The sequence below is a fragment of the Cardiocondyla obscurior genome, linkage group LG08, assembly GCF_019399895.1.
Source record: "Cardiocondyla obscurior isolate alpha-2009 linkage group LG08, Cobs3.1, whole genome shotgun sequence".
NCBI classification, from domain to species: domain Eukaryota; kingdom Metazoa; phylum Arthropoda; class Insecta; order Hymenoptera; family Formicidae; genus Cardiocondyla; species Cardiocondyla obscurior.
Genome location: NC_091871.1, coordinates 5,074,375 through 5,100,774, shown reverse-complemented (window position 1 = coordinate 5,100,774; position 26,400 = coordinate 5,074,375). Strand labels below are relative to the sequence as shown.

General features: G+C 36.2%; 2 protein-coding genes across 6 annotated transcripts in view; both read left to right on the top strand.

The window, feature by feature from the left end:
* Positions 1 to 20,400, top strand: part of LOC139105155 (adenylate cyclase type 6) — a 79,021-nt gene extending 58,621 nt beyond the window's left edge. For 3 of the 4 annotated variants that reach the window (XM_070661096.1, XM_070661098.1, XM_070661097.1), the window contains 17 exons: positions 935 to 1,084; positions 5,579 to 5,700; positions 6,612 to 6,704; positions 8,050 to 8,196; positions 9,284 to 9,442; positions 9,692 to 9,940; positions 10,365 to 10,524; positions 10,969 to 11,066; positions 11,351 to 11,435; positions 11,836 to 11,952; positions 12,581 to 12,706; positions 12,912 to 13,150; positions 13,677 to 13,815; positions 13,912 to 14,131; positions 14,614 to 14,762; positions 15,205 to 15,534; positions 16,747 to 20,400. In XM_070661096.1, coding sequence (XP_070517197.1) covers positions 935 to 1,084; positions 5,579 to 5,700; positions 6,612 to 6,704; positions 8,050 to 8,196; positions 9,284 to 9,442; positions 9,692 to 9,940; positions 10,365 to 10,524; positions 10,969 to 11,066; positions 11,351 to 11,435; positions 11,836 to 11,952; positions 12,581 to 12,706; positions 12,912 to 13,150; positions 13,677 to 13,815; positions 13,912 to 14,131; positions 14,614 to 14,762; positions 15,205 to 15,531 — 2,580 coding nt within the window. In that variant the 3' untranslated portion in view covers positions 15,532 to 15,534; positions 16,747 to 20,400. The remainder of the gene's footprint in view (positions 1 to 934; positions 1,085 to 5,578; positions 5,701 to 6,611; positions 6,705 to 8,049; positions 8,197 to 9,283; positions 9,443 to 9,691; positions 9,941 to 10,364; positions 10,525 to 10,968; positions 11,067 to 11,350; positions 11,436 to 11,835; positions 11,953 to 12,580; positions 12,707 to 12,911; positions 13,151 to 13,676; positions 13,816 to 13,911; positions 14,132 to 14,613; positions 14,763 to 15,204; positions 15,535 to 16,746) is intronic. The other variant, XR_011546136.1, reaches the window with a different exon arrangement.
* Positions 20,401 to 21,956: 1,556 nt separating this feature from the next.
* LOC139105169 (lysosomal proton-coupled steroid conjugate and bile acid symporter SLC46A3) lies at positions 21,957 to 26,074 on the top strand. Of its 2 annotated transcripts, none has more exons than XM_070661123.1 (8): positions 21,957 to 23,067; positions 23,289 to 23,525; positions 23,709 to 24,060; positions 24,188 to 24,583; positions 24,971 to 25,111; positions 25,198 to 25,281; positions 25,362 to 25,518; positions 25,613 to 26,074. In XM_070661123.1, exons 1-8 carry the CDS (start codon positions 23,029 to 23,031, stop codon positions 25,743 to 25,745), a joined length of 1,539 nt encoding a protein of 512 aa, XP_070517224.1. In that variant the 5' UTR covers positions 21,957 to 23,028; the 3' UTR covers positions 25,746 to 26,074. The 2 variants fall into 2 exon arrangements, with proteins under 2 accessions (XP_070517224.1, XP_070517225.1); XM_070661124.1 differs by having other exon boundaries at positions 21,959 to 23,067; positions 24,974 to 25,111.
* The last annotated feature ends 326 nt before the right edge of the window (positions 26,075 to 26,400 follow it).

Sequence of the window (26,400 nt, the reverse complement as noted above, 5' to 3'; positions counted from 1 at the left end):
ATGGCTCACAAAGTCATTTATAAGCGACGACGTTCGTCAATTGCGGGATTGCGTCCATATGCATTTTTGTCGACCGACGTAACCGAAGGTTCCCAGATAAATTATTTCTGATATGCAAAGATGGAATTTGTACAGTTGGTAAAAATAAAAACAGTGTCACGCAATCGTAATTCGTCGATTAGCTCAGTCCCTCAAACTAAATATTAATTCATCAAATCTAATTATACATTTTTTTTTTATTGAATATATATGATAAAGAAGAATAATTTGAAAGTTTAATTCCACCATTATGCCCGACTGAATATCGTAATAAATTACGACACCGTTGAACGAGCCCTTAGTCAGTGACCGCATCTTGTCGTCTGATCCCTTAATATTTTCGCTAATTCTTTTTACACATCTCTCAACGCTCGCAAGATATCCTTTACTCATCCTGCTCCTTCTTCGACTCTTTTCTTTAATCTCCGTCCTTCCACTTTGCTAATCCACTATTAAACTTTCTCTTCCTATTACGTTCCTTTCTACCTGATCCCCGGCTTATAGCCACTGATCCAGCATTAAAACTCTTAGCAGCCTCGTTCTCGATCCTCATCTTGTGACACTCATAATCTACTCGTTTTCCCTCAACCTCGCTTATGGATACGCATATGATACTATCATTACAATCGAACAACTACAATCCGTTCTAGTATAAATATTTAATGCCAATATAAAAAAAACTGTTTGCTTATTCAATATTGACAATCAAAATCATATAAATCTGATGCTTCTGTAATATCGCCTTTTATTTAACGTTACTAGAATTAAATTCTAATTTCGTGAAGTTGTATAGAACAAAAATTTAATCTCAAGAATTTAAAAAAAAAAAGATAATTAAATTTAAGAAATTTTAGCTAACCGAATCCATAGTCGTGAAACTTTATTTTTATTTCAGTTGCTGAGCTCAATCGTGGTAGTCGGTGGGACAAATGTAGCCGGCGCCTTGACACATCACCCACGAGAATTGGCGCAAAGACAAGCGTTCCTTGAAACCCGACAATGTGTCGAAGCGCGTTTGACCACGCAGCGAGAAAATCAGCAACAGGTATGCCGATGCATTGCACAAAGTTCGTATTATACTATGACAAATTTTAATTTTGAAAAGGAAATTTATTGTCGTCGCGATGCTGACCAATTCTCTCGTTTATCTCATTTCACGCACCGAATATTATTTTTGTAAATTTATCAGTAACCTCGCAATCATATTTCTCGCAATAAAAGCCTAAACGTCAATTTTAGAATTGATTTGCTTTTTTCTTTTTTTTTTTAATATTGAATTTAACATGACATTGTCTGAAAATTGTTTTAGTAATGAAAAGAATGTGTTATTTTTAGAATATTAGAAGAAACTATGCGCGCGCTATTTTTTAAGCGATCCCAATTACGAAAAAAAGAGATCCCAAACTATAAAAAAAAATTATGCGACTTACCAATTTGCAATCTGAGCCCCAGCGGAGTTGAAAAATTCTGCCGGTGACTGTAACATAAAAAAGAAATTATTAATATAAACACGTCGGTTAATTAATAATATTAATAAAAAAAAGACCTTCTTTTTTAATTTATACTTACTTAAAAGTTGCTCCGCTGATGCAGGATGCCTATCCGAGGCCTGCTCCTCCTCTCAGATGTGTCGAGTCATCCTTCCGCGAACACCCCGACCGTGATTTTATAACCGCGAAAATTACTCTATAATCACTTCGCGCGTTCCATGTTCGGTACTCGCGTTTAAAAAAAAATCGTATGTCGAAAAACTACGCCCGAATACTCAGCGGAACTCCCGGGACGACCGACGAACCGACTGCGGTTCGTATATATCTTAATATCGGCGGTGACGACACTCGTTGACGACAGCGGATGCAACTGCGTCAATCTGTAACATAAAGAAATATAAAGTTTAATTGTAGTTATCGTGCCGGAAGGGTTTTCGTTAAACGGAACTGCGAATTACTTTCGGTACGGAGACATGTGCTTGCTGTGCCGTGCGTAGTACGTGTGTGCTCGCGCGACCGCTGGAGAAGGACAAAGCGAGAGTGGGAGTAGTGGGGGAAATTTCCTAGCGCGCGGCACGTACGCTCGCGCTCGCTTATCACCCCCTTTCCCCCCGGCTACCTATCTATTACTTTCGTTCGATTTAATTGTAATATTTAATTTAGTGTGTCCAGACAAAGACTTTCTTCGTGATTTTCGAGATCGAGGACGACCTGGTGGAAGTACTGTCTTTGTCTGGACATACTAAATTAAATATTAAAATTTAATTAAACTTTAAAATCGCCAACTTGATTGCCGACGTTGACTCTCGCTTGACGTGAAGCAAGCCAAGTAAGAGGCAACTAATCAGCGTCGGTTTTAAGCGGCAACAATTAAATAAAAGTACTAGTTTTTAACGCGTATGGAAGTCCGGTACGTGCGATAATTCTGCGTGAAACTGATCGGACACCGCGCGCGCGAGTCCCGAAATTATCGTAGATCGCAACGCGATCGGCCGACTGTGCAGGGCGATGCCCTCGCACCGCGCGCGCGAGACACGCATACGGCCCGCTGTTCGGTCGCTAGTGGAGGCATGGGAGTAAGGGTGACGCGGGGAGTAGGTCACCAGTGCGTAAGCTAACCTACTTCAACAGCTGCATGACCGACGAGTCGGGCATTATGCCCGTGAGAAATAATGCAAAGACCGCGCGCACCGTTTACTAAAATTAATAACTAAAAGAAACAAAAGTAAACGCGCACAGCGCGCGCTCTAAAATATCCGGTATTTACAAAACTTTGGCACCGTAATTATTTAAAAAAAAAAAAACGATATCTGCGTGGAAAAAGCGTGCGAATCCAATGGAAATACAGCGACCGGCACAATAAAGCCGCGGGGTGAATTTATTTCGCGCGAACGTGCTGTCAGACAGTCAGAAAATAATGGACGAATTGTTCGCCGAGGTACGAAGGGCTCAATAAAATAGAGTGCGCCGATTGTTCGTAAACTATTTTTTACGGTCCTCGCTTATTTTTAGTCGGTCCTGTTAAAGTACCTTCCCTTAGTTAAAGCGAATTCTTTTAAACAGTGCAATGTACTTGGAAACGGAAGCAACGTTCCTCTTATTTCTCAGACAAATGAACGAATGTAATGAACAAGCTAGCTCTAACTTTGTCATTTCACTACCACCGTTACTTATTTCGTTTGCTGTCACTTTCTTCCGCCAAGACTTATTTTTACGTATTTCTAAGCGTCTTATTTCACCTGGAAACACAAATATCCGTCTATATTTCAACGCCTATTTATATTTAGATTTTTACTTGATTCGCAGGATATAGTACTACGAAATCCAATATCAGCCACACTCTCCCGTTAAATATCTTTATCGTAAGTCCATAGAGCTTAAAATATCGTTACGCGACAAGGATCGCGATCAGAATTCCCCGATTACGGTTTATTCCTAGCGGCGTGCAAAAATAACGAAAACCGAAATAATCGCCGATTGGTTGCGATGTCTATTAAAGGCGGATTAAAGATAGCATCTTATCGAATCACTCCTGGCCCATAATCACAATGCCGTCATGACGAGAAGGGCTCTATGCTATTAATCAGAAATCCGTGAACAATTTCGATATCAATCGGCTATTATTCACGCTTGCTCGTCGATCGCCCGTAGTCATCCTATGTACGCGACACACCGCCGTTAAACTACATCAAATGTATTGGCGCGCGTTTAATACCTATGAACATGGATCAAAATACTGATATCTCGCCTTCCTCTGACAGTCAAGGATCGTTTCAATCGCTAAAGGTGATAAGGTGAATCATATGCGCGCGTTGGAGAACCAGTAGAAGCAAGATAACACGGAGGAACTGAACGAAACAATGCACTTTGCTTTTCTACAGATTTAATATTTACTTCGAAAAATGCTGAATGTTTCCTTCAGCCTCGCTTAATTTTAATTACAAGTTCTTTAGTTTTTTGCCCCGTCCGTTAATTTCGAACACTGCAAGAATACGAATTAAAAATAGCCCCGGTATTGAAGAAACTAATATCGGAGAAATCAGCTCTGAGAGAAGGACGTCAAGCAGTTGAAAGTAGTTCCCTGATTTCTGGGAATTAAAAATAAATTCCTAACTAATTTCTGAGGGAAAACTTTTGCCGGATTAATTCATCGATTCCGCTTAGAACGAAATAAGATATAATTAAAATTGTCGTCTATTTAATTTTAATCCCTACACAGATCTCGATTCCTGGTCGTTTAGCTGCTCAAATATCGCCCGGTGAGACGTGCGTGATAGCAGGCCACGTGCGGCGGCCAGTTAAAAATAATTGTGACGCTCCATAGAATCGAAATCAAGTTGCGACATGTGCCTCTATATTGCACGTGAGCTTGTACATCGCGATGTAGATTCTAAAAGCGCACACAACCGTTCGCGTGTATCGATCATCAACGCGCAGCTTGTCGAACAACGTCGTCGACTTCGCCTGCACTTGAGAGGTTCTCACAGTGTTGACGAGTTCTACGTTTCGAACAATATATACCTGACAGCTTGTTTCTCGCCCGTGTGCGTTAACCGAGACCGTGTCAGGCCAATGTACACGATCCCCGTGGAATAGCAAAGATTACTGGCTATTGGAAGACTGACTCCGGTTTAGCTTGCGATACCGCGAAGGCTTCCCAATCGACAATTGTGGGAACATTTGCAAGCTCGTGCAACGAGTCGCCTTTCCGCGATACTTAACGCCAGATTTCGCGAAAAAGAAAAAAAAAACGCGCAACGCATTAAAAGATATCGCCGACACGTTATTCAATACTGGATAGAATTCCTCGAAGAACATTTGTCGCGTTTAAATTCCGGCAATGTAGAGTCTATACAAAAATCGAAATTTTAACAGTTCCGTATAAATTGTGTTGTTTAACTGCGACAGACGCGTTTAATTTATAATTTTTTTTTTTCTTTCTATTTAATCGCAATTCTAAAAATATAACGGAGTTTATATTACGCCAAATTAAATTAAGATTACTTCGAGATCCCGCGATTAAACTTGAAGAAGTTCTGAAAGTACGAATGCAAGGTCCGTACTTATATACACACAGATACGTAACAAGCGCACACGTGCAGTCTGGATTAATAGCACACGATAGTTATTGAATAACGTACTTTAGCTCTTGTATCTATATTAACCTCTATATTAACCTACGTGTCCCCCAAGCCGGCCTATCCATTATGATCCTCTACAGATCCCTCAGGAGGATATTGGAAGATATATTTCGATAAATTGATTTAATAACGCTTGCTATTAACCTGTTTACTACTATATATAAATATATAACAAATCTAAATATACCGATAAATTTGAGAAAATGTTTAATCACTCTTAATTATGTTATTTATAACAAAATTGCGAGAGAAATATTAACTGTAACGTGATTGATGGAGCAATTATACGAGAGAAAAGAAAAAAAAAGAAAAAAAAACAGCTAAACAGCGTCTTAAATTTTACCGAGCAGTTTTACCTTTGCAGTAAATATCCTCGTATTAATTATATTATTAACTGACGTTTTTCAGGAGAGGCTTTTGCTGAGCGTTCTACCAAGGCACGTCGCCATGGAGATGAAAGCCGATATAGCCGGAAAGCCGAAGGACACAATGTTTCACAAAATTTATATTCAAAGACATGAGAACGTCAGGTACGTCGTGCCGATGGTCCGCGAACAAATAGCAACCACTTAAGACGGGCGCGTTAAAAAGAACCGTGGCGTCACTTCGAAGATGTCACTTTGACATTTTACAAATGAGACCAGTTACGCTCTGCTGCCAAACTCAAAGGAATTTATCTAACTATATTATACATTATGCTCTTCCGCGCGCTCGCTTCGTCGGTCGAACTGAAATTCGCGACGAGCTGAAGTTAATAATTTTTACGGCATGAACGACATTTTGCTCTATCAAATATGCATCTACCTCGGAATTCAAATCCCTCGTAAAATTAACGCTGCACTTTGCCAAACGCGATTCGTTATGAATCGCAGAAAACAATTTCGTTTCGATATAACTTATAATAAACGTTACGTCATAGCGTTAACGAGATTATTACAAATAATTAGACTGTGACGAGGCCATTGTGCAGTATATATTAAGTATAGGATAATATGCATCATCACCTCATAATATACTCGCGCCAGATGGTTCAAAACTCGACGATTTATCACGGCGCCGTGTGAGCAATATGATAAGCACACGTGGCTGCATAAAGAGAATTTCAGATTGGTTTGAAGTAAGTTGAGACGTTACAACCAATCTCTCGTATCAGATGTCTTGCCAAGCTCAGGTCAATCTAACTTAATCGGCGCATTCGCAAAGAGCAAATGTCATGTTCATTTAACTTCACCGAGCTCCCGCGAACTTGTGACAATTTTTCGTTTCCAGTTTCCCCTTTCCCGACATGTGACGTAACGTTCGCTCGTGGTTCGTTAAAGTCAAAGTAATTACGTAACTCTTCACGGAAAGTGCTTATTCACGGACTATCCGTGTCGAGAATTTATTTGAAAATTACATTAACTAAAACAACTGGCTTTATTATTATTCCAAAATATTTCAGCATCTTGTTCGCCGATATCTGCGGATTTACCTCGCTCTCCGATCAATGCACTGCCGAAGAACTCGTCAGATTGCTCAACGAACTTTTTGCACGGTAAGAAAAACAATATCAGACGAAGTAATTATTTTAATCTTAAATCTTAAAAAAAAGGTGCAATAAATATATTGTATATATCAAACCGTCAGCCATGATTTTGGTATTATATTTTGATATAATAAACGAATATTGTGTCAATAAATTCTCAACTTTTTCTTTTTTTATTCTTGTTAATCGGTTAATAATAAATTCGGAAAAATTATTCGTAAAATTATATTTTATGAATATTGGATCAACTTTTAAACCTATATTAAAATTCTCTTTTTATCATTGATGAATATTGCCAATTTAATGCATTGTCGAGAATTTCTCAACACCTTTCACTCTTTAAGCTTCCCTCGATCGTGCTCTTTATGTTCTACCAGTGCTTCAAGTCTTCCGATAGCTATAGATTTTGTGTCCCTAGTGAGTTTTCGGGTCAATAGGGTATACTTATCGTACTACTAAGGGGGATTTACTAAGAGGTCATAAAGGCCACTTTCATTCCTCGCGATGATGTTCGCTTTCACGTATCAGTACAGTCGAGATCACTTTCCAGTATTCTGCAAATGCAACACTTTCGTCGCCCGCGAAAAAGAAGGGCAGCAATGCAGTTTCGATAAAAATTGTCGCAAAAGATAACAGGGAATTTAGGAAAATTGATGTATAAATAACATCAACATTTCGTAAAAAGTGTGAAATATTTTCACGATTTGACGTCATTAAAAAATCATGTATTCTCAAGTTACAGAGAGACAAATTCAATTAGCGAATTAATTAGCATTATTTATGTAAAATGCAAAATGTAACAAAAAAAAAAACACGCATCCTTTTACGCATTTTATATAGTGCGTAATAATACGGCAATATTTCGATATTAATATTAAAGTAGAGAACTCTATTACCTCTCAAAGACTTAGTGATAATGCGTTAATAATTGATTTAATTACCATTCGAGTTGCGTGTACGCAACTCCATCGGGAACTGTTATTTCCTACGTATCATACTAAACTGGATTAACATAATGCACGGTGTGCGTTATGTGGATTTGATGCACGCGTGAAATATTAATATCGCCCTTCTGGCGCACTGAATTAATTTCGTATAATATGCACCATGTGGACGTTACTGAATATCTAATCTAAATAAACCGATTACCCTCCTTACTTTTGTTGACACGTCGTTTCTCTGTCGTTCCTAATTACTTTACCGCGGCACCGTGTTTTCTCTTGCACAATTCGTTAAATATTAACCCGTACAAAAAACAAAGTGCCAAAAAAAATTTCATTTAAAAAATCGCCAATAAAATATACAGGAAAAAAAAAATCAAATAAAAACAATGTTATTCGGAAATATTTCACAGGTTTGACAGGCTAGCTGCTGAACACCACTGCCTCAGGATAAAGCTCCTCGGAGACTGTTATTATTGCGTTTCCGGACTTCCGGAACCACGGCCCGATCACGCTCATTGTTGCGTGGAAATGGGATTGGATATGATCGATGCGATAACGTAAGTCCCGCACGGTCCTTTATTATTTTTACGTAAGCTTCATCAAGCTTTTATCATACACTTAATCATCAAAGAACACACGGTGCTGTTTTATCTTTGTCCACCCGCTACTTTGTAAGATCAATATATATGATAATAAATAGCTAAAGCAAAATCGATAGCTACGCCACAATGTATCTACATTTCAAATTGTAAAATAGCAAGCTAGAACTACCACGTGTTCTATCAGTAGTATCAAAGATCGACGTAATACCTATTGGTATATAGGTATATAAATACCTATTCCTTATCTCGATTCGCGGACAAAGGAAATATAAAATAAAAATGGCTCGTGATAAAACCTAAAAACCTACCAAGAAAAGGAGATAGATAAGCAGATATATATCTAAAAAGAGAGCAGGAGAGGGACGCAAACTAGATAGATCAAAGTAACATCCGAGCAATAAAGATGTTTTCGTTCAGATCCAGAAAACGACCACGGAACTTCCGGCAGAGTTGAATCCGTACGCTACATATCCCATATTTGGTTCGTTTCGTGTTTTCATAAAACGCGTTTCATCGTCAAAGAAGAGATTTCCTCAGAGACCGCAATACATGTACTCGCGATTGAGATCAATTCACGTCATCGTGAAAGATATACAGTTCACTGCACGCAGATGAATTTCTTACGAGCATATACGTTTAAATTTCAATTTGATAATCTCGTACGAAGTCGACAGTTTCTTAAACTTATCGCTCCTCATTCGCGATTAAAATAATTCTCTACGTTATATGTATAAATTAAGTGAGAAGCAAACGAATGATCAATCAAAGTACATTTTAATAAAAAGCCAGCTAAAATGAGCGGTCTCATAAAGACATCGGCACTTACACGTAAAATGTCCCTTTCTTGTCACGTTAATAACAAACGTAGTTAAGAACTTTTCCAATAATTCAAGACTTGGAATGTCGTAAGTGACCATTAAATACGCCTAACTGACAAGAAAGTTTGTTCGCCGTGACAAAGTTGAACGATATAGTTGTCTGTCCACTACTACGCCTAATAGTAAAAGAATCGATAAATTTTCGCGTCTGTGTATCTCCGTAGATTGGTTCGCGAGGTAATGGCCGTAAACGTGAATATGAGAGTTGGTATCCATACTGGTCGAGTTCACTGCGGGGTTCTCGGTCTGAGAAAATGGCAGTTTGATGTTTGGAGCAACGACGTGACCCTAGCCAATTACATGGAAAGTGGAGGTATACCCGGGTGAGTACAAGCAATTTTGCTCGGGGTTTGTCAGCCTTTGACTGACTTGCCCTCTTCAACTTAGTCTCGATTGGCGGCAATAAATTACGTTGGTATATAAATTCTGCGCACTTTGCTCCGATTCATATAATAAAGCCTGTTTTTAATTTTAAATTAAGCAGATTGTCTTTAATAAAAAAAAATGCTTTTTGTTTCGAGTATCGTTACATCGATAGATTAAATTTAAATAAAAGGTATGGTATTTCGCAGACGTGTGCATATCACGAAAGAGACTTTGGATTGCTTGGGCGGGTATTACGAAGTCGAGGAAGGCCGCGGGGGCGAAAGAAATACGTACTTAAAGGACCATAACATCAGAACGTACTTGATTGTCCCGGGGGATACCTTTAAAGATACCATAACTAGTTCCGGGATGCGGAAAACCTTCCCGGCAAATGGCAACGTGTCTAAAGAGATGAGGGTTATGGGTCACGGTTCGCAACACGGAAAGCAAACTAAGTAAGAGCTTCTCTATTATTGCTGTTTAATCACTTAACCTTTGACATTAAAATATTACAATATAATAGTCTCATCTCTTAAATAATCTCCAAAAATTGCCAGCAATTACGAGACAGCCAAATGTTATTCAATTCTGTTCTTAATTGAAAAAAACGATTGAGACTATTATATGTTCCTACCATAGCGTTTATCGCGTTATTTTACAGCTGTACAATTAATCGATCGTATTATCCATCGTCTAAATACGAGTGGCAGCAGTGAAATAAAAATCATAACTACGTAACAAGTAGATAAAATAACAAGTTAATCCGTAATAAATTTTATGATAAAATATCGTGCGTCGTGAATAAATGTCATCGAGTGAGCTGCACAAATAAAAATATTAATACGCGAATAATAATATTAGCTGTATACGTTTCGACAGATTAGGTTTCGGTGAAACTATCGAAGGCGAAAAGGATCCCGAAGACGAAGTGAACGAATATCTAATGAGAGCAATCGACGCTCGAAGTATAGATCGATTGAGAGCGGAACATTGTACGCCGTTTATACTGACGTTCCGAAGACCAGATGTCGAAGAGAAGGTAATTTATATTACGAGATGAATAATAATTTTCAAATTACGACGAGTACAATTTTTTTTTTCTCTTTTATAAAATAATTTACCGAATTTTATTTAGAAACTCCATTAATTCGACAGAAATAATATTATAGGCAGGCTGCGAGCTGTAATTGCGTACCGAACTATCCACCGATACAATTGAACGCGACCTACCATTTCGCGCAATAATTCACGTTAATAGAAGGTCGTTTAAATTTAATTTTAGTTAATTCGCTAAGCATGCATTTGGATTATTTGGATTTCACGATTGGATTGTACGTCGTAATCGATTAAACGAAATTTCGCGTTTTCTCGCCGGGAAGTAAGTCCGCAACGAGATTGCCGGCGATAACCGACGATTAAATGCGCGCCCGTTAGCAGCGATAGCGACGTGCGATATTGCAATTGTTTTAATAACCTGTTGCAGTACTCGCGCGAAAGGGACAGGATGCTCTCGGCTTATTTTGTGTGCTCCGGTTTCGTCTACATGGTCGTTGTGGTCGCAATAGCCATCACCCTCGACGGGTAAATACACATGCCAATAAATCCTATATAGCGCGGCAGTGATACCTTTCTTTTACTACACTCTCGAGGCTCGATGTGTAAAGTCCACTCGTACCTTACCGACGTTGAATTGTCCTTCGCGCCAATATTTATAGACACTTGAGTGAAAATCGTTCGATAAGTCAGCCTAAGGCGGCATAAAGTCCAATGGAGACGATCGACAAGTTTTTTCGCGAAAAGTAGTTTGGAAAGAAAAAGAAAAAGAAAAAAGAATTACGTTAAAATAGTCTCTTTTGTCATCGCAGGAGTTTGTACTTCTATGTCTGCACGGCGATTAGCGTGCTGGTGATAGCTCTGGTCAATGGCATTTTACTGGCAGAAAAGAACGAGGTAAGAACTCCTAAGTACTTCTTAATACATTCTCTACAACGTACGCGAGAATTTTAGTGCTACCTTTGGAATCGCGAGACTCTGTATTCGTGACAGTAATTATTTTTTATCTCGCGGTTATTGTATTAAAAATATACGTATGTCTGTGGAAATATAATTCGAGTAAATCGTGCGATACGTCACGTATGACACGTCGAGTCGCTGACGGAACTTTTTGGAAATGTGCCATTTCCTTTTGACCCTGACCAAGTGGCAAGTTTCCAGGTCACTGCCGAAACCAGAAATTCCGATTGTAGCACGCCCATTAATCTCTCCCGATGATCCCGGCGATCGTGCCCTTTATTTATCCGACTTAATTAATCGAGAGAACAACAAGTAATTATGTGCACGCGTTTTCCAGAGGGTGCCAAAATGGGTGAGAAGCATGGCGTTACAGATTTTCGAGAATCGCACGATTGCGCAGAGCATCGCGTCCATCGTCGTCTTTTTGACATTCATTACGGTATTATCACCACTGGTAAGTAATTAAAATTCGACGCGGCTATTTGTATTTGTTTTTTTTTTTTTTTTTTTTTTTTTTTTTTTTTACATTAAGTTTTATCTAAACATTATACGATAATATTTAATTTGACCATATTTTGCAAATATAAAGCACGAAATTTGAAATGTTAAAAATATTCGGATAAACATTTAATTTTCTGACAAACTGAATGACTCAAGAATTTTAACTGAAATAATATGGGATAAATGATTTATTTATATCTTTAATTTCGGCACGTGCTTTTCCCTTATTCCCTATCCGTTTTTTTTTCTCTTTTTTTTTTTGTATCCAATAATCAGTTTCGGCGTTTACGTCGGAAAACTCGTTATGTCAAAACCGTAGCGCGTAAATTAGAGCCTGCCACGCTAAAATTTTCGACGATAAATCGAACGCGAGAGTCGAAACTGTGATTAATCACATATGCCGCGAAATAATAGTTGCTACCAATTGTTCGCGAATTGAATCGTTACAAACGGATGAAAGGAACATCACATGACAGATTATACATTTATTGCGAGCGATCAAACGTGCATAAAATAACGACGTGCACAAAATAACTGTGTCGTTTTTTTATTTATTTTTTTTTGTTTCTTTTTCGCTGAAGATTACGCTAACCGGAAGTGAGGCCTGCATCAACAGCACGTCGCATTTCGCCGAGGAATGGCAGGATAAAAACCCTAGCGTAATGAAAATACCGACCAAGATCTGTGATTATATCCTTTTCTGCGATGTAAGTCAACAAGTAAACCGTAATATAATATTCGCAGCAAATAGAAAGACATTTAGTTGTTAAACAAGTCTACGTTAGATCGCAAAATCGTTGCGAGCGGCACGTGATGCTGATAGACTTTTCGCATGAGTAAACTCTGTAGTGCGATTTTTACGAAACTACAAGAATCCGCCAATTAATATTTCGCAACCGTCGCTGATTGCAGTTATTTCCGGTTCTGGTGATGCTAGTGATGGTAACCTGCGCGGTGTATCAGATACTAACATCGGTCTTTAAAGTAGCCGTATTGAGCATCGTTGTGACTTGCTATCTCGGGGTCAGCATTTACCAGGCACTAAATGAGGACGACGTCGAGCCCGCTGGAAGATGGTTGGCGGGTGTTCTAGTGGTTTTCTTCATGGCCTGCCTAGTAGCACACTCCCAGCACACAGAGGCGACCTACAGGTCGAACATTCGAACATGCTTACACTTTAACATTTCGCCCCCCCTCCCCCCTTACCTCCCCACCGAAACTTACGCAACGTCAGCTCTCGTAGATATCCCGAACTTGCACGCTGTAAACCTTTGAGGCTCTCGTGGAATTTCCCACGGGAGCCTTCATCTCGTAGTGAACAATGTCGCGAAACGACGATCTCATGAGCTGATTCCCGCAGAATAATTCCATAGCTGTGAGATAGAAACCGAGTGCGCTGAGAGGCGCGAGCGAATTTATGTTCTAAATGTTTTATTAACGTAGTCGCATTTCGGAATATAATTAAATAACGGACATGTCATTGGAAGAACGTATCGCGTGTAAATTTGTGAAAATCTGTCGGTTTAATTTTAACGTTGAAAATTCTAAAACCGTAGACGCCGATACATTTTGTAAGTCGTCTCGAAAATGGTTTTGAGAACATATAATTTTTTAAGGTATTTCTCATAGATATAGGCGGAATATATTAACAAATACGTGTACTATGTATCGATACAGATTGGATTTCCTGTGGAAGTTGCAAGCGACCGAGGAGAAAGAAGAAATGGAGCACTTGAAGGCCTACAACCAAAAACTGCTCGCGAATATACTTCCGGAACACGTAGCCGCCCATTTTTTGTCTACTGTTAATTCCGATGTACGGTCTGACAAAACAATTTAAATTTGTCATAAAAAAATTAAAAAAAAAAAAAAATTTAAAAAAATTAAATAATTTGATTCGATTGTTTCGCAGGAATTATACCACGAGCAATGTGACTGCGTGTGCATTATGTTCGCTTCGATACCGAATTTTTCCGAGTTCTACGTTGAGCTCGAAGCTAATAACGAGGGTGTGGAATGCCTCAGGCTTCTCAACGAAATTATTGCCGACTTCGACGAGTTACTTGCCGAGGAGCAGTTTAAGTACATCGAGAAGATCAAGAGCACGGGCTCTACGTATATGGCCGCATCGGGTATGTCTCTAGTAAAAATCTCTGCGATATTATTACTCGACGAGTCTTTCGACCCCATTCCTGTGCCATTTCATTTCATGCCGCTCCGTTAGAAACCGTCCAATTAAACATCAAGTCAGTCGAAACTAATCGAATTATATTCGATTACTTTTTCCAGCCGGTTTAGTACCACGTAAATTCGCAAAAGCATGAGAATATGTATTTATCCACATTGCGTATCTCGAAAACTAATTTTTAACTCGTTTTTCACCACCGAATGCATTCTCGCATTAAATTCACGTTAAAAATTCTTCGTTTTCATTCTCGCAATAAAATACCTCGAATTCCACGAAAGGCAAATCTAATTTCCCATGGCCACTTGACTTTTCGCGCAATTTCCTAACAATTTCCTAACAACGCAAACTCGTTACTCAAATTAGGACACTACGATCGGAACACCACCGTCGCGCCAAGTTGATCTTTGTCTTTCTCTATTGCTTTAGGCTTAACAAAAAGCACCTGTGACATGCGGGATTTCAAGCACGTAGTCGCTATGGCGGATTATGCCCTGAGAATCCGCGAGCAGTTGGCCTATGTCAATGAACACAGCTTTAATAACTTCCGCATGCGTGTGGGCATCAACATCGGACCGGTAATGACGAAGCGAGCAATTTTCGCATGCTGTTTCACCGCGTCCTTTGTAAATAATTCATAAATTACGACTTACCGACAAAACGCTTCTATTTTATTCAATTTAATCTTAAATTAATCGAGAGACGGAGATTTTTTTTATCTGCAAAAATTAAATACGCACTCTTTCATAATTTTGTTTTGTTACTTGGGGTGCTTTAAAAATCGCCTATATTAATTTTTATTTTTTTATTTTTTTTAATACGAAAAGTGACTTAACGTTAAATATTCCTGCGTACGACGTGCGATTTTTTTTATTTTTTCATCGACGTTCTTTCATGAGCGGACAAAATTCCTGTTATTTCGTTTACATAATATTCAAACCCAGCTGCGAGAAAAGAAATCTCGACAAAGCTGAAGGGAATTTTCAAAGGAGAAGAGCTCAATAGACGCGGGTTGCGTAGGTGGTTGCCGGCGTGATCGGTGCCAGGAAGCCACAATACGACATCTGGGGCAACGCCGTGAACGTGGCCTCCAGAATGGATTCTACAGGCGTGTTAGACGGGATCCAAGTCACCCAGGAGGTCCGCGATATTCTGATCACTAAAGGATACCCGCTCACGTGCCGCGGAACAATTCAAGTCAAAGGGAAGGGCAGTATGATAACTTACTTCCTAGACGGACCAAGGGACAGCACGAAAACTAACCAGATAGACATTATCAAAACGAATTCTAATAATAACACGGACATCACAGAGAAGCTGGTTAACAATAGCAGCGGGACTGTCTGATTGGTATTACTTATGCATTAATTCAATATTTCAACAATTCAAGTTAATATTGAAATATTTTCCTAAAATTTACACTTCTAACAGACAAATTTATATTTTGATACAAATTATAATTCCATATAAAAAATAAGAAAAAAAAAGTTGATCTTATTCAAAAGAAAAATAATCTCGCAGTTAAATTTTAGGGAAATATTTATTTCTACTTTCATCAATTTATTGAATGCATATAATGCATATTTGATGCAATTTACGTTATAGCATTATAATCAACCGTATAATCTCGCGATAAATTAAAATTTGTGAAGGGAAAAGAATAAACGCAAGGAGGGAATCACTATTTTGCGCGGAATAATAACCAGTAATAATGCATGAATATCGATCACGAATATCTATACGAAATATCCCGCAAATTACTGCCAGAATACGAATACGTTGGTAATTATTCAAAATTTTCGTCTTTATGATCGTGTATTATATCTTGCTGACGCAAAGCTACTAGGAAAATCGAGCTGCAACAGTTCGTCGGTTAAAGTGCTGCCGCAGCTAGGAAATTGTTATGTAACACTTTCAACCGTGTAGTCGTACCAAACAAATATGCGCATATTGGCGAGGACACGTGCACAATAAGTTGCGCAACGTATTTATCGCACGAAAACAGACCCTCCCGTTATCATGAAAAATTTCCATTTTTCATAAAACACTTCATGCGAGTGCTGAACAAAATTTTGTCTACGTACGTATAACGCACGTGGATAAAATTAATTGAATAAATTAATGAAATTAATAAAATTCACTGCGAATGAGTGGAAAAGCTCGGCGAAACAATAATTAGAAATTTAACAGCTAAAAATTTGAAAATAACATTGCGACGAATTAAACATTGCGAGCGCCTATATATTTTAACAAGTGGATGGATTTTCAAAAAGTCAATGAAATATTTTTAACAATTCATACAAACATAATCAAAGATTCAATTAACGGGCAGTGTGCCATAGAAAATTGAAACCTCCGCCAAACTCAACATTAATTTCATTTCTTTTTTGTTACATACAAATATTTGAACAAGTTAAAACACTCTCGCAAAAATGGTGAGAGCCCTGTGCACGTATCCTTCGCAGATAAATTCGCGTTTAATTGAATTACCTCGCTTCCACATAAGTCTCTTAATCACTAAATCATTTTCCTTAGACATTAACGAATCGATAATGTTGATAGGTGGGAATGCTCGAGCAAGTGTTCACGATGGACGACACGTTGTATCAACGGTAAAAAGTACCAGTTATTATATTTTCGCATTATTTAAGATTTCTTCCACGTACTCGAGTCGAAGAACGTTAATGTGTCTAGGGCATGCATGTGCAAATTGGAGCCGTCGAGTGCCGTCCGTAAATCGATCGTTGACGAACGAGATAACTGCATCGCTAGCTTTAAATTTTGCTGTGACCGAGGCATAATACCGACATTCGCAGAAATAATCGCGGCGTCTCGTCTTACGAACTTTGTCTAATTGCCAGAAGTTCAGCAAATGCAAATTGTCAACTGAATTCAAGTTAAATTTGCACCGAAATGCCGAATATTAGCGAGGTAATATGTGAAGGCGAGAGAGTCCTTGTAAATTTGTCGTACTTAAACTGTTCTTGAGTAATGCCTACGACGTATGTGATTGTGTAGAGATTTTTTAGTTCGCTCGAATGCTAATCTAAAGTTAATTGATGGATCGCGCGACGATTATATTTACAATAATTGATGTTTGAACAGACATCGGCCAAAAAAGGGCGGTACTGTAGAAAATTTTCTTTCGAGGATGAGCATATGCTAATTAAGTAACGTATTGTGTAACAAGTGTCAATTTATGCATAAGCTTAAATGTACGCACAATTATTTCATAACGTAAAGTAGATAAAAAATTCTCCATAATTTCATGTTTAATCATATTTCCAAACTCTTACATTACGTCATAAATTCTTAATTTTATATCGACACGACTCACCTAAAATTATATTCTTTCTGTATTTCAAATAGATATATATTTTTCATAACTTTACAGTACGCTTCGACAGAAATAATTTTTTAAATAGAAAGAACGTAAAATATTTATTCTCATGACAATAAGAACGCCAACATCCTCGAAGAAATAAATCCATTTAGCGTCAAATTTGCAATAGTTAAAGAAAAAAAAAGAGAAAAAAAAAACTTGAAACAGCAATGTGTCAAGTCACAAATAGCAATTAAAAATAGCATCGAATAAAAAAAATCAAATTATAATTTCATAAAGTATATTCGTGAAAAAAAAATTTTAGTTTTTTAAATTGGCTCGGTATATATTATTTAAACTTTACTTTAGCATATTATTTGCAGGTTGCAATCTGATTATTTAAATAGTTTGAGGTTAAATGCGATCTAATCTTTTTCGTGATCTGTCCAATGAGTTGGACGTATTCTAGTCAATACGAAGAGAGAAGACTCCCATGAATATACATATATGTATATGAAATCAGAAGCAAATCGAACAAGATTAAGTCTGATACAACGAAAGCATTGCTGAACGAACTTCACATGTATAGACAGTTTGCTTTAACAAGAAGGGGACCACGGCGAGTACATAAAATTCTAGACTCAATGATGGAATTGTAACCGCTTTTAAGAATGTACGAAAACTGTAATACACTCGCGTATTCTCTTGAGCCGAATATTTTAAATAAAAGAAAGTATTTCTCAAACGTCGTCACATAGCGTATCAAAAATTATTTTTTAAAACAATAGGAGAAGATTTGATAAATTAAAAAATTCATACGGTTAACATGGTAATTCATAAAATCGTGAATATTTTAAATCACATATCTTTTTCTATTGATATGAGCTTTGAGTGGTGCTTGCGACATTCTTTATATTCGCAGCTGCAATTCTATCTTGATTTCAGAGTTATGAAAAACTTTTAGCGTGAAAGTAAATTCATATAATTAAAAAGTAATCTGGACGGATGTAGGAGAGAACTGTAAACGTCGGACGAACGATTTTCTACACTGGTCAACTTTCCGGCAAAAAGGTAATAAAATTGCATAATTTTACCGTACCGTCAACTAACTAATGAATATTTTTTTCTTTTTTTTCTTTTTCACTGATTCTAACGTCCTATAAAGAGACTTCTAAATAAAATGTTTTATTTCTTTTTACTGCTAAAAAAAAGTTATCCGATTGACATTGCATTTCCATCCAGTTACTTAATTAAAATATTAATTTAATTTGAAATAAAAACAACACGATGCAATATTAACAGAATAAGAAACGTGATATCGAACGAAAAAGTACAAGTCTCACTGTAACATAATTGATCATACGAGAAACGAGGACGGAAACATTTTCCTCTTTTTTCCCGAAAGAAAGCAAAAAGAGAAGCCAAAGGCGGGTTTAACCGACAAACGCGACAAAGCAACTGATGCAGCTGCAAATACCAAGAGAGATGAGAAGATAAATACCTCGCGGAATCTCAACAGAATAAGTGGAATTTCTCTGATTTAACGTTTCAATACTTTAAGCTATTCGGAAAATAATCTCTAAGTTTATTCGCAATGGGAATGCAGTAATGTGAATTCTTCCCTTTTCGTGGCGTTGATAGCCGGACTTACCGGAGTGGTATCGAAATGATTCGAGCTATCACCCCGTAATCTCCGAGTCTAAGTACGTGTAGAAAGGATCGATCGTCCGAATGTTACGCGAAATTCGACAAAGACAATGTCGGCGTTCCGCAACATTCGATGTCACGTAGATTAGACACTTTCGCAAATATGTAAATATGTATGTATGTATATGATATTACATAATGACGCTTGTGTGCATATGTACAAACTTGGCCAAAGTGTATAAGTAGATGTTAATTATGTCGATGTGCATCTATCGGCGCGGCGCGAGTTCTCGATCGTCAAGATCAGAATATACATATCGATCTTCTTTGCGCTTAGGCAATCCTTCCCGAACGATAAGTAAAGAAAGAGCTATATTTGTTATAGAAAAAAAAAAAATAAAAAATTATATATATCATAGAGCACGATAAAAAAAATATTTTGACAACTCTAATCGATTAACTTGATCGAATGATTAAAATGATTAAATGAATGTCGTGTTTAACGAGCACGTTATTTAATTAATTCGTCAAGTAATATGCCATGTAAAAAAAAAAAAAACATGTGTGGAAAAATAATGTATCGAGTCACGGCGAATTTGAATTAAATGCTAGTTTTCGCAATTCAATTATGTGTGCTGCGGCGAACTTAAAGCTCGACTAGAAATGATCATCGATTAATACGATAAGCAGATATAAGGTACATACGAGAATCTATGCTTTCGCGAGAATTTCAATAGCGCTGGCAGGTCCAGCTAATTATTAAATGTTGACAGAGTTAGTCAATTGTTAATAAAAGAGATCTCGATCGAATCATGTTAATTAATGGGCATTATATCTTTCATGGTAAACGTGGTAGTTTTTGTTTTCTCTTTGGTCAAACGAAATATTCATAAGTTAATGTTCATAAACATTAGTCATAAACTATTTTACTTTAGCGTCATAAATATCGACCAAGTAAATTTATGTTAAACTACTGCATAATAAATTCCACGCACAAAACTGTCGAGGTAAAATCGGAGCACAAATTATCCACGTTAACTCTTACTCAAAATTACATTGTGCATTGTACCGTATGGGAGTAATTGTGTAAGTTCTAACGCCATAAGTCCGTTAGCTACATGTTTTACAACCTAGTAACCCATTAGCGTCAAAACGTTAATCGTTCAAATAATGGCAGTAGTCATTAACTGTCGGTAAGATTTATGGTCCGTTTTATTTTCATTTTTTTATTCTCTATTTTTTTTTTTCTTGCGGAAGGCTTCGACAAATTAATCCTTCAAAAAAATTCTGTGAAATATCTAAGATTCGGTAAAGGTAATTTATTTTTTAATCCTTTTCACTAAATCGGATATTAAATACGACGGAAAATAGATTAGTTGAAATACATATAGCGTGCGTCAATTGAGAAAATAGCTCCTTGGCAGTGTGTTAAGAGATATTGTGTAAGTGGTATTATAAAAAATATCTTGTAAGAATCGGAGTGTATAATTTATGTGATTGATATTAATGGAATAATCGATTTTCTTAATCATTATTATTTTTTTTTAAGAAATTATTTTTTCTTTAACGTTCCACTACAATTAATCTACGATATAAAAGCGTGGAAACTTGGTCTGCGATATCGATAAAATAATTCGTTGGTTCTAAAATTAATATGTAATGATTACGAATCGACTCTAAAGACTACTAGCTTCGAAATCGAAAATGCACGGGATAGAAAAAAAATGTATTATTTATTATTCACTCTGAAAAAAAATGTTTATGTAACTTTGATGGCCTAAAATTTATTGACAAGACACATCATTATAGTTGTAATTACGTGCCGTAATTAACGCAAATAATATGAAATAAATTTTTAATAAAATTACACTGTCCAATTAACATTTTCCTCTCGCACATTTTGACTTATTATAAAATAACTTTTTTAATATAATAAAGTATTTGAAAAATATAAACTGTGTTTTATTGTAATAATTGATAAAACACGTTCTAAATTGTAAGTTAAGTTCTAACCCCGAAATAATTCAATATCTCAAGCTAGTTTAATATAATCAGATAGACTAACAAACAAAAAAGAGAACGGTTTTCTTATCTCTAAACCCTAGACTTTCGACCTCACGAGATTTCAGCCTTTACTAAATTATTCTTTTGAGAAATCTTTAGATAAACCTTCTTAAGAATCCAAACAGCAGCTTAATACGCAAACTATCAAATAACAATAACGCAAGCTATTTAATCTCCAAACAGAATACATTACTAGAAGTAAAAAATTGATAAAATGTTGACGGAAAACCTTAATAGTATACCACGTCAGTCCGACGATTGCGCTAGACTCTTTTAAATTTCCCACAGAAACTAGAGTCGCCACATAAATCAATACCTGACGTTACCCAACAAGTGCCAACTGCATCTAGTTTGCAATAAACTAACGTGCCAAAGAGAAAATTACCAATTGTAAAATAAAACGATAAACGAAGTCGCGTAAAAAGAAGAATAAAGAGAAAAATAATTTTCACAATCTACAATTGCCAAAAACAATTTACAAAATTAATTTCCTTGCGTTCACCACACCACGAGATGTCGCCGAATTCGTTTTATCCGGCACGGTGGCTGACCTGATAAAGGTTATATCTGACCTAGTCGGTGATCTAGTATCACAGCAAACACTTGGAATACAATATGTGCGGTCATAGTTTTACGGTATCAGCTGATGGCTTGACACGTAAGACACAAATCTCAGAGTCACAGTATTATGACGCAATCCCTGGGCTCCCGTCACCGGACCACCGTATCTGAGAGGGAGGGAGGGGGAGGGTGATTACGTAAAATCATCAACGATAAAATATTTCGACCCGAGACGATAGAGAACGGAGCCTGCAAACGAACACTTATAGCTTCAGTTTCACAGCGATTGCGTGTTACGTACCCACGTGCCTGGAGGCCGTGCGTGTGCCGCGTATAGGTTGGAACAGATGTGAACCACGTGCGCGAGTGAAACCGTAGTAAAAATTTCGCGTTCTCGTTGTTGTCGAGTATAATGACTTCGATAGAAGAGAACATTTGAAATTCATTGGAGTTTAGTGAAAAAAAAAAAAAGATATATATATACTACAGTATTTGACTTAGACGAATAACACTTGTTTTATCCAAAAATCTTATATTTGAATAAAATTGTAACTTTAATGATTGGTTAATGGCTCGTGTTGATTGAGATAATTTTAATCTATTTTAAAAAATTGTAGACGTCATATTAATCAAGCACATAAATGTAAATCTTTTTGCAACTCTAAGAAAATAGTAGAATCTATTTTTGCGTTACTCAGCGTTTTCTTAGAAACAATTTTTTAGCGATCTTTCAGAAATAATCACAATTTTGTTGAACGCTTAATTTATAACATTTCATTATTGCGATAATGTCACTGCAATCTACATACTGATACGATTATAATTTCCATTTAATATACACCCGACATTCCCGTTCAAACATCTGAACGAATACGAAATAATTATAAGCTCGGAAGAATAACAGCTTTAAAATAAATAAATTATAAACAATACAATTTTACACCAATTATTATGTAATTGTTTAAATAATCACAAAAAAAATATAATTATTTTAATAAGGAAAATCGTATTGCTCTTTAATGTTATAAAATTGCACGACTGATAAGAATCGTAATTAAAACTTAATGCTGATATACTGATACGACAACAGATAAAGTTACAAACTAGAGCTCAGCAAATTTTGTGCGTTACATTTCGTAAAATATGCGATATTAGTAGCGGATTGTGCAAGAATGAGTGCACAAGTCGAAATTGAAAAAATCGAAGAAGTTCTCTTGTATCGAAGATCATAATTTAATTTTTACGTACCAATGGAAGAACCGAGTAGTGCTGATATGAAAACTGACGAGGTGAGTATACCCGTGACATCAAAATGTGATTTAATCCATCTTTACGACAGTAAAATTATTTATGACCATAGATTGAAAATCGATTAAAAGAAAAATTTTGCGAAACGTATATTTTCTATTTATACTTTGTAAAATAATAATTTTATAAATTTAATATAAGCTAAATATGTTTTAACTAATAAATATTTATCGTCTAATTATATTTTAATATTTATTTTTAGGAAACGCTACGAGTGAACCTCGTTCACGAAAGCAGAATAAAAAAATATTTCAGATGGATAAAACACACATCTGTAGAACCGACTATGTGGCTCTACATGATGGCTTTCATGTTCACGTCAGTTGTCGAGCAAGACTTTTTTAGATACAAAGCGTGCCGAGTAGATCACGGATACTCTCAAGAAATTTGTGCCAACTTGAATAGTATCGATAACAAAACGATAAAGGCAAAAGTACAGGTAAAAATAATATAACAAGTTTAAGATAGAAAAGAGAGGAAAAAAAGAAAGAATATAATACTTCCGCATTAATATTACATTAAAAAAAAGACATTATTAAAAGCCGGAAATCAAATAACTTAAAGTGCGTTTGTATTTCGCGTTGTCAGTATTATATTTTGGTAATAAAAATTTATTTAATAGGTGACCGTCTCGGAATTTCATCAATGGAACGATATTGCGGGGCACGTAGTGCCCATCATCTTGGCATTATTTTATGGCAACTGGAGTGATCGACACGGACGTAAATTGCCGCTCGTTCTCGGTTTAACGGGCAAATTGATTTACTCCTTCATGGTAGTGATCAATTCAATGATGGACACTTGGAAGTTGAAGACGGTAATCTACACAGCGACCCTACCGTCGAGCATATTAGGGGGCGATGTCGCAATCTTCGCCAGTTGTTTCTCATACATATCGGACGTAAGCTCCGTGCGACAAAGAACTATGAGAATCACGATCCTAGACGTCATTTATCTCAGTACTATGCCCTCGGGTAGGAACAAATTTTCAAGAAAATTTCACTCAAAGATATTTGTTCTTTCAATAATTATTATCAAAAAAGTACGTGAAATTCTAGCAAAAGGACGCTTAAATAATTCGTCGTATTTCTTTCTTTGCAGGAATTGCACTTGGATCTTATGTGTTCACCCATCTAAAAAGCATGCCTTACACGATCATGTTCGCTATAAACGCGACGTTACTTCTGTTAGCGATTATATACTCGATCATATGTCTGGAATGGCAAACGTTACCGCAGCAAGAATCTCTATCGGGAAAAAACTGGCTGTTGGATTTCTTTGATATGAAACACGTATCTGCGACAATACAAACGCTAGCGAAATCGAGAAGAAACCATGGAAAATTGCATCTGTGGCTGCTCCTATTCTCAATGTGTCTATATACATTCCAAAGGGACGAGAAACCTAAGAGCCAAATGTACACATCGCTAGTTTTCAAGTGGAGCGTCGTAGATTTTAGCACCTTTAAAACGTTTCAATCGGCTCTCTTTGTATTAGGTCAGTGTGATGTAAACTTGATCTAAATTGATCGAACTGACATTTCACGAATTTCAATGATACTAATACGTAACGCCTTCTGAATGGTACAAGTGAAAGGAGAAATTTCTTATCTCGGGAACTTTCTCTCTTAACTATTTATCGTTATAATTATCTGCGTTAGTAAAGGAAATTACGGTCATGTGCAAGGCTCTGTTCTTCGTGCAAAAAAAAAAATATAAAAATTATTATGTCATTGAATATAATAATTACTTTTTAAATATTATCCAATTTTTTTTTAAATTTAATCCAGACCTAAGTAATCATATAATTTCCACGCGACATAAATATTTTAAATGATATAAGGATATAAAGATGTGAAATATTAAAAAATAATTTTTTTTTCAGCAGCTATGCTCATTGGAGTTCCTGTCATGAGTAAATTAATAGGAATGAGAGATACTTTTATAGTAGTGGTTGGAGCAATCGCGCATGCAGGCGGCAGAGTAGTATTTATTTTAGCACGTCGACCAGAATTATTTTACGTTGGTAAGTAAGAGATTTTTGAATATTTTGAAATCACATATTCGAATAAAAAAAAAAAATTTTAATTTATAATTTAATTAATTTTACAGGTGCAACTATTGCTGCGTTAGGTCCCGTAGTAGCTCCGGTACTTAGATCTATGACCTCGAAACTTGTGCCTGGAGAAGAACGAGGTATGTCCGACCCGCGCTAAACTAATTTTTAGTTATACTTAATAAACAAACAAAAAATTGTCCTATTGCGATTTTTTCAGGAAAGATATTTTCGATGCTTTCCGTATGCGATAATGCAGTTCCGCTATTTAGCGGCACGTTATATTCTCAACTTTATAATGCCACGATAAAAACGGCACCAAATTCTTTTTATTGGTTAACAATCGCTACACAGATGGCTGTGCTTTTACTAATTCTGTAAGTATATTATTACTTTGTGAATAATATCATTTTTCTTCTGATCTATCTTTAAATATAAATTCTAATTTTAATGAATCATTATCTTTTTCAGAGTAATTCAGTTCTCATCGTGGTCTAAGCACGCAACTGAGCAAAATGAGTATATTAACAACGAGGTTACAGATTCATCACTTCCAGATACTGTCAACGATAACTCGCCGAATAATACAACAACCAAATCCTAAAAAGCATATAAATAACATTCCAACTACCTGGATAGTCTATTATCTAAGGATTATCATGTTAAACTGATCAAAATTTTACCGAACTGAGATTTTCATCAACAGAACTTGCGTAAATACGTATTACATTTACCATTTTAAATTTCAAAAATTTATGAAAAGTAGCTCTAAGTTATCTAGTGATCTAAGTAATTAAAAATTATTTTAAGTGTAATGATATAATATGAATATATATTTTATATAAAATATATTATTTTTATACACGTATAAAACGTTTACATATAAAATGTAAAAGAATTTTACGTATAAAAAATAAATATAATTTTTTAAAATTCTGATTACAAAATTATGCATTTAAAATCAAATTAAAACTTGTAATATTACAGTTTATTACGCTCCGTTTTATTAAAATGCCGAGCAATTAATGAAATTGAACAAAAAAACATACATATTTCTACTTTTCATACTAATTATTATTTCATCGAAATTGAAAACCCGAGTTTTACGTAAACTTGTTTGTTTAACACAATTATGACGACAGTTCGTTTTTCCATGACGTGTGCATAATGTTTATTATTAGATTTACTAATAATTAAATGACTAATCGAACGATCGACTAATAGTAACATGTAAAAAATTTATTAACATAACGTTTACG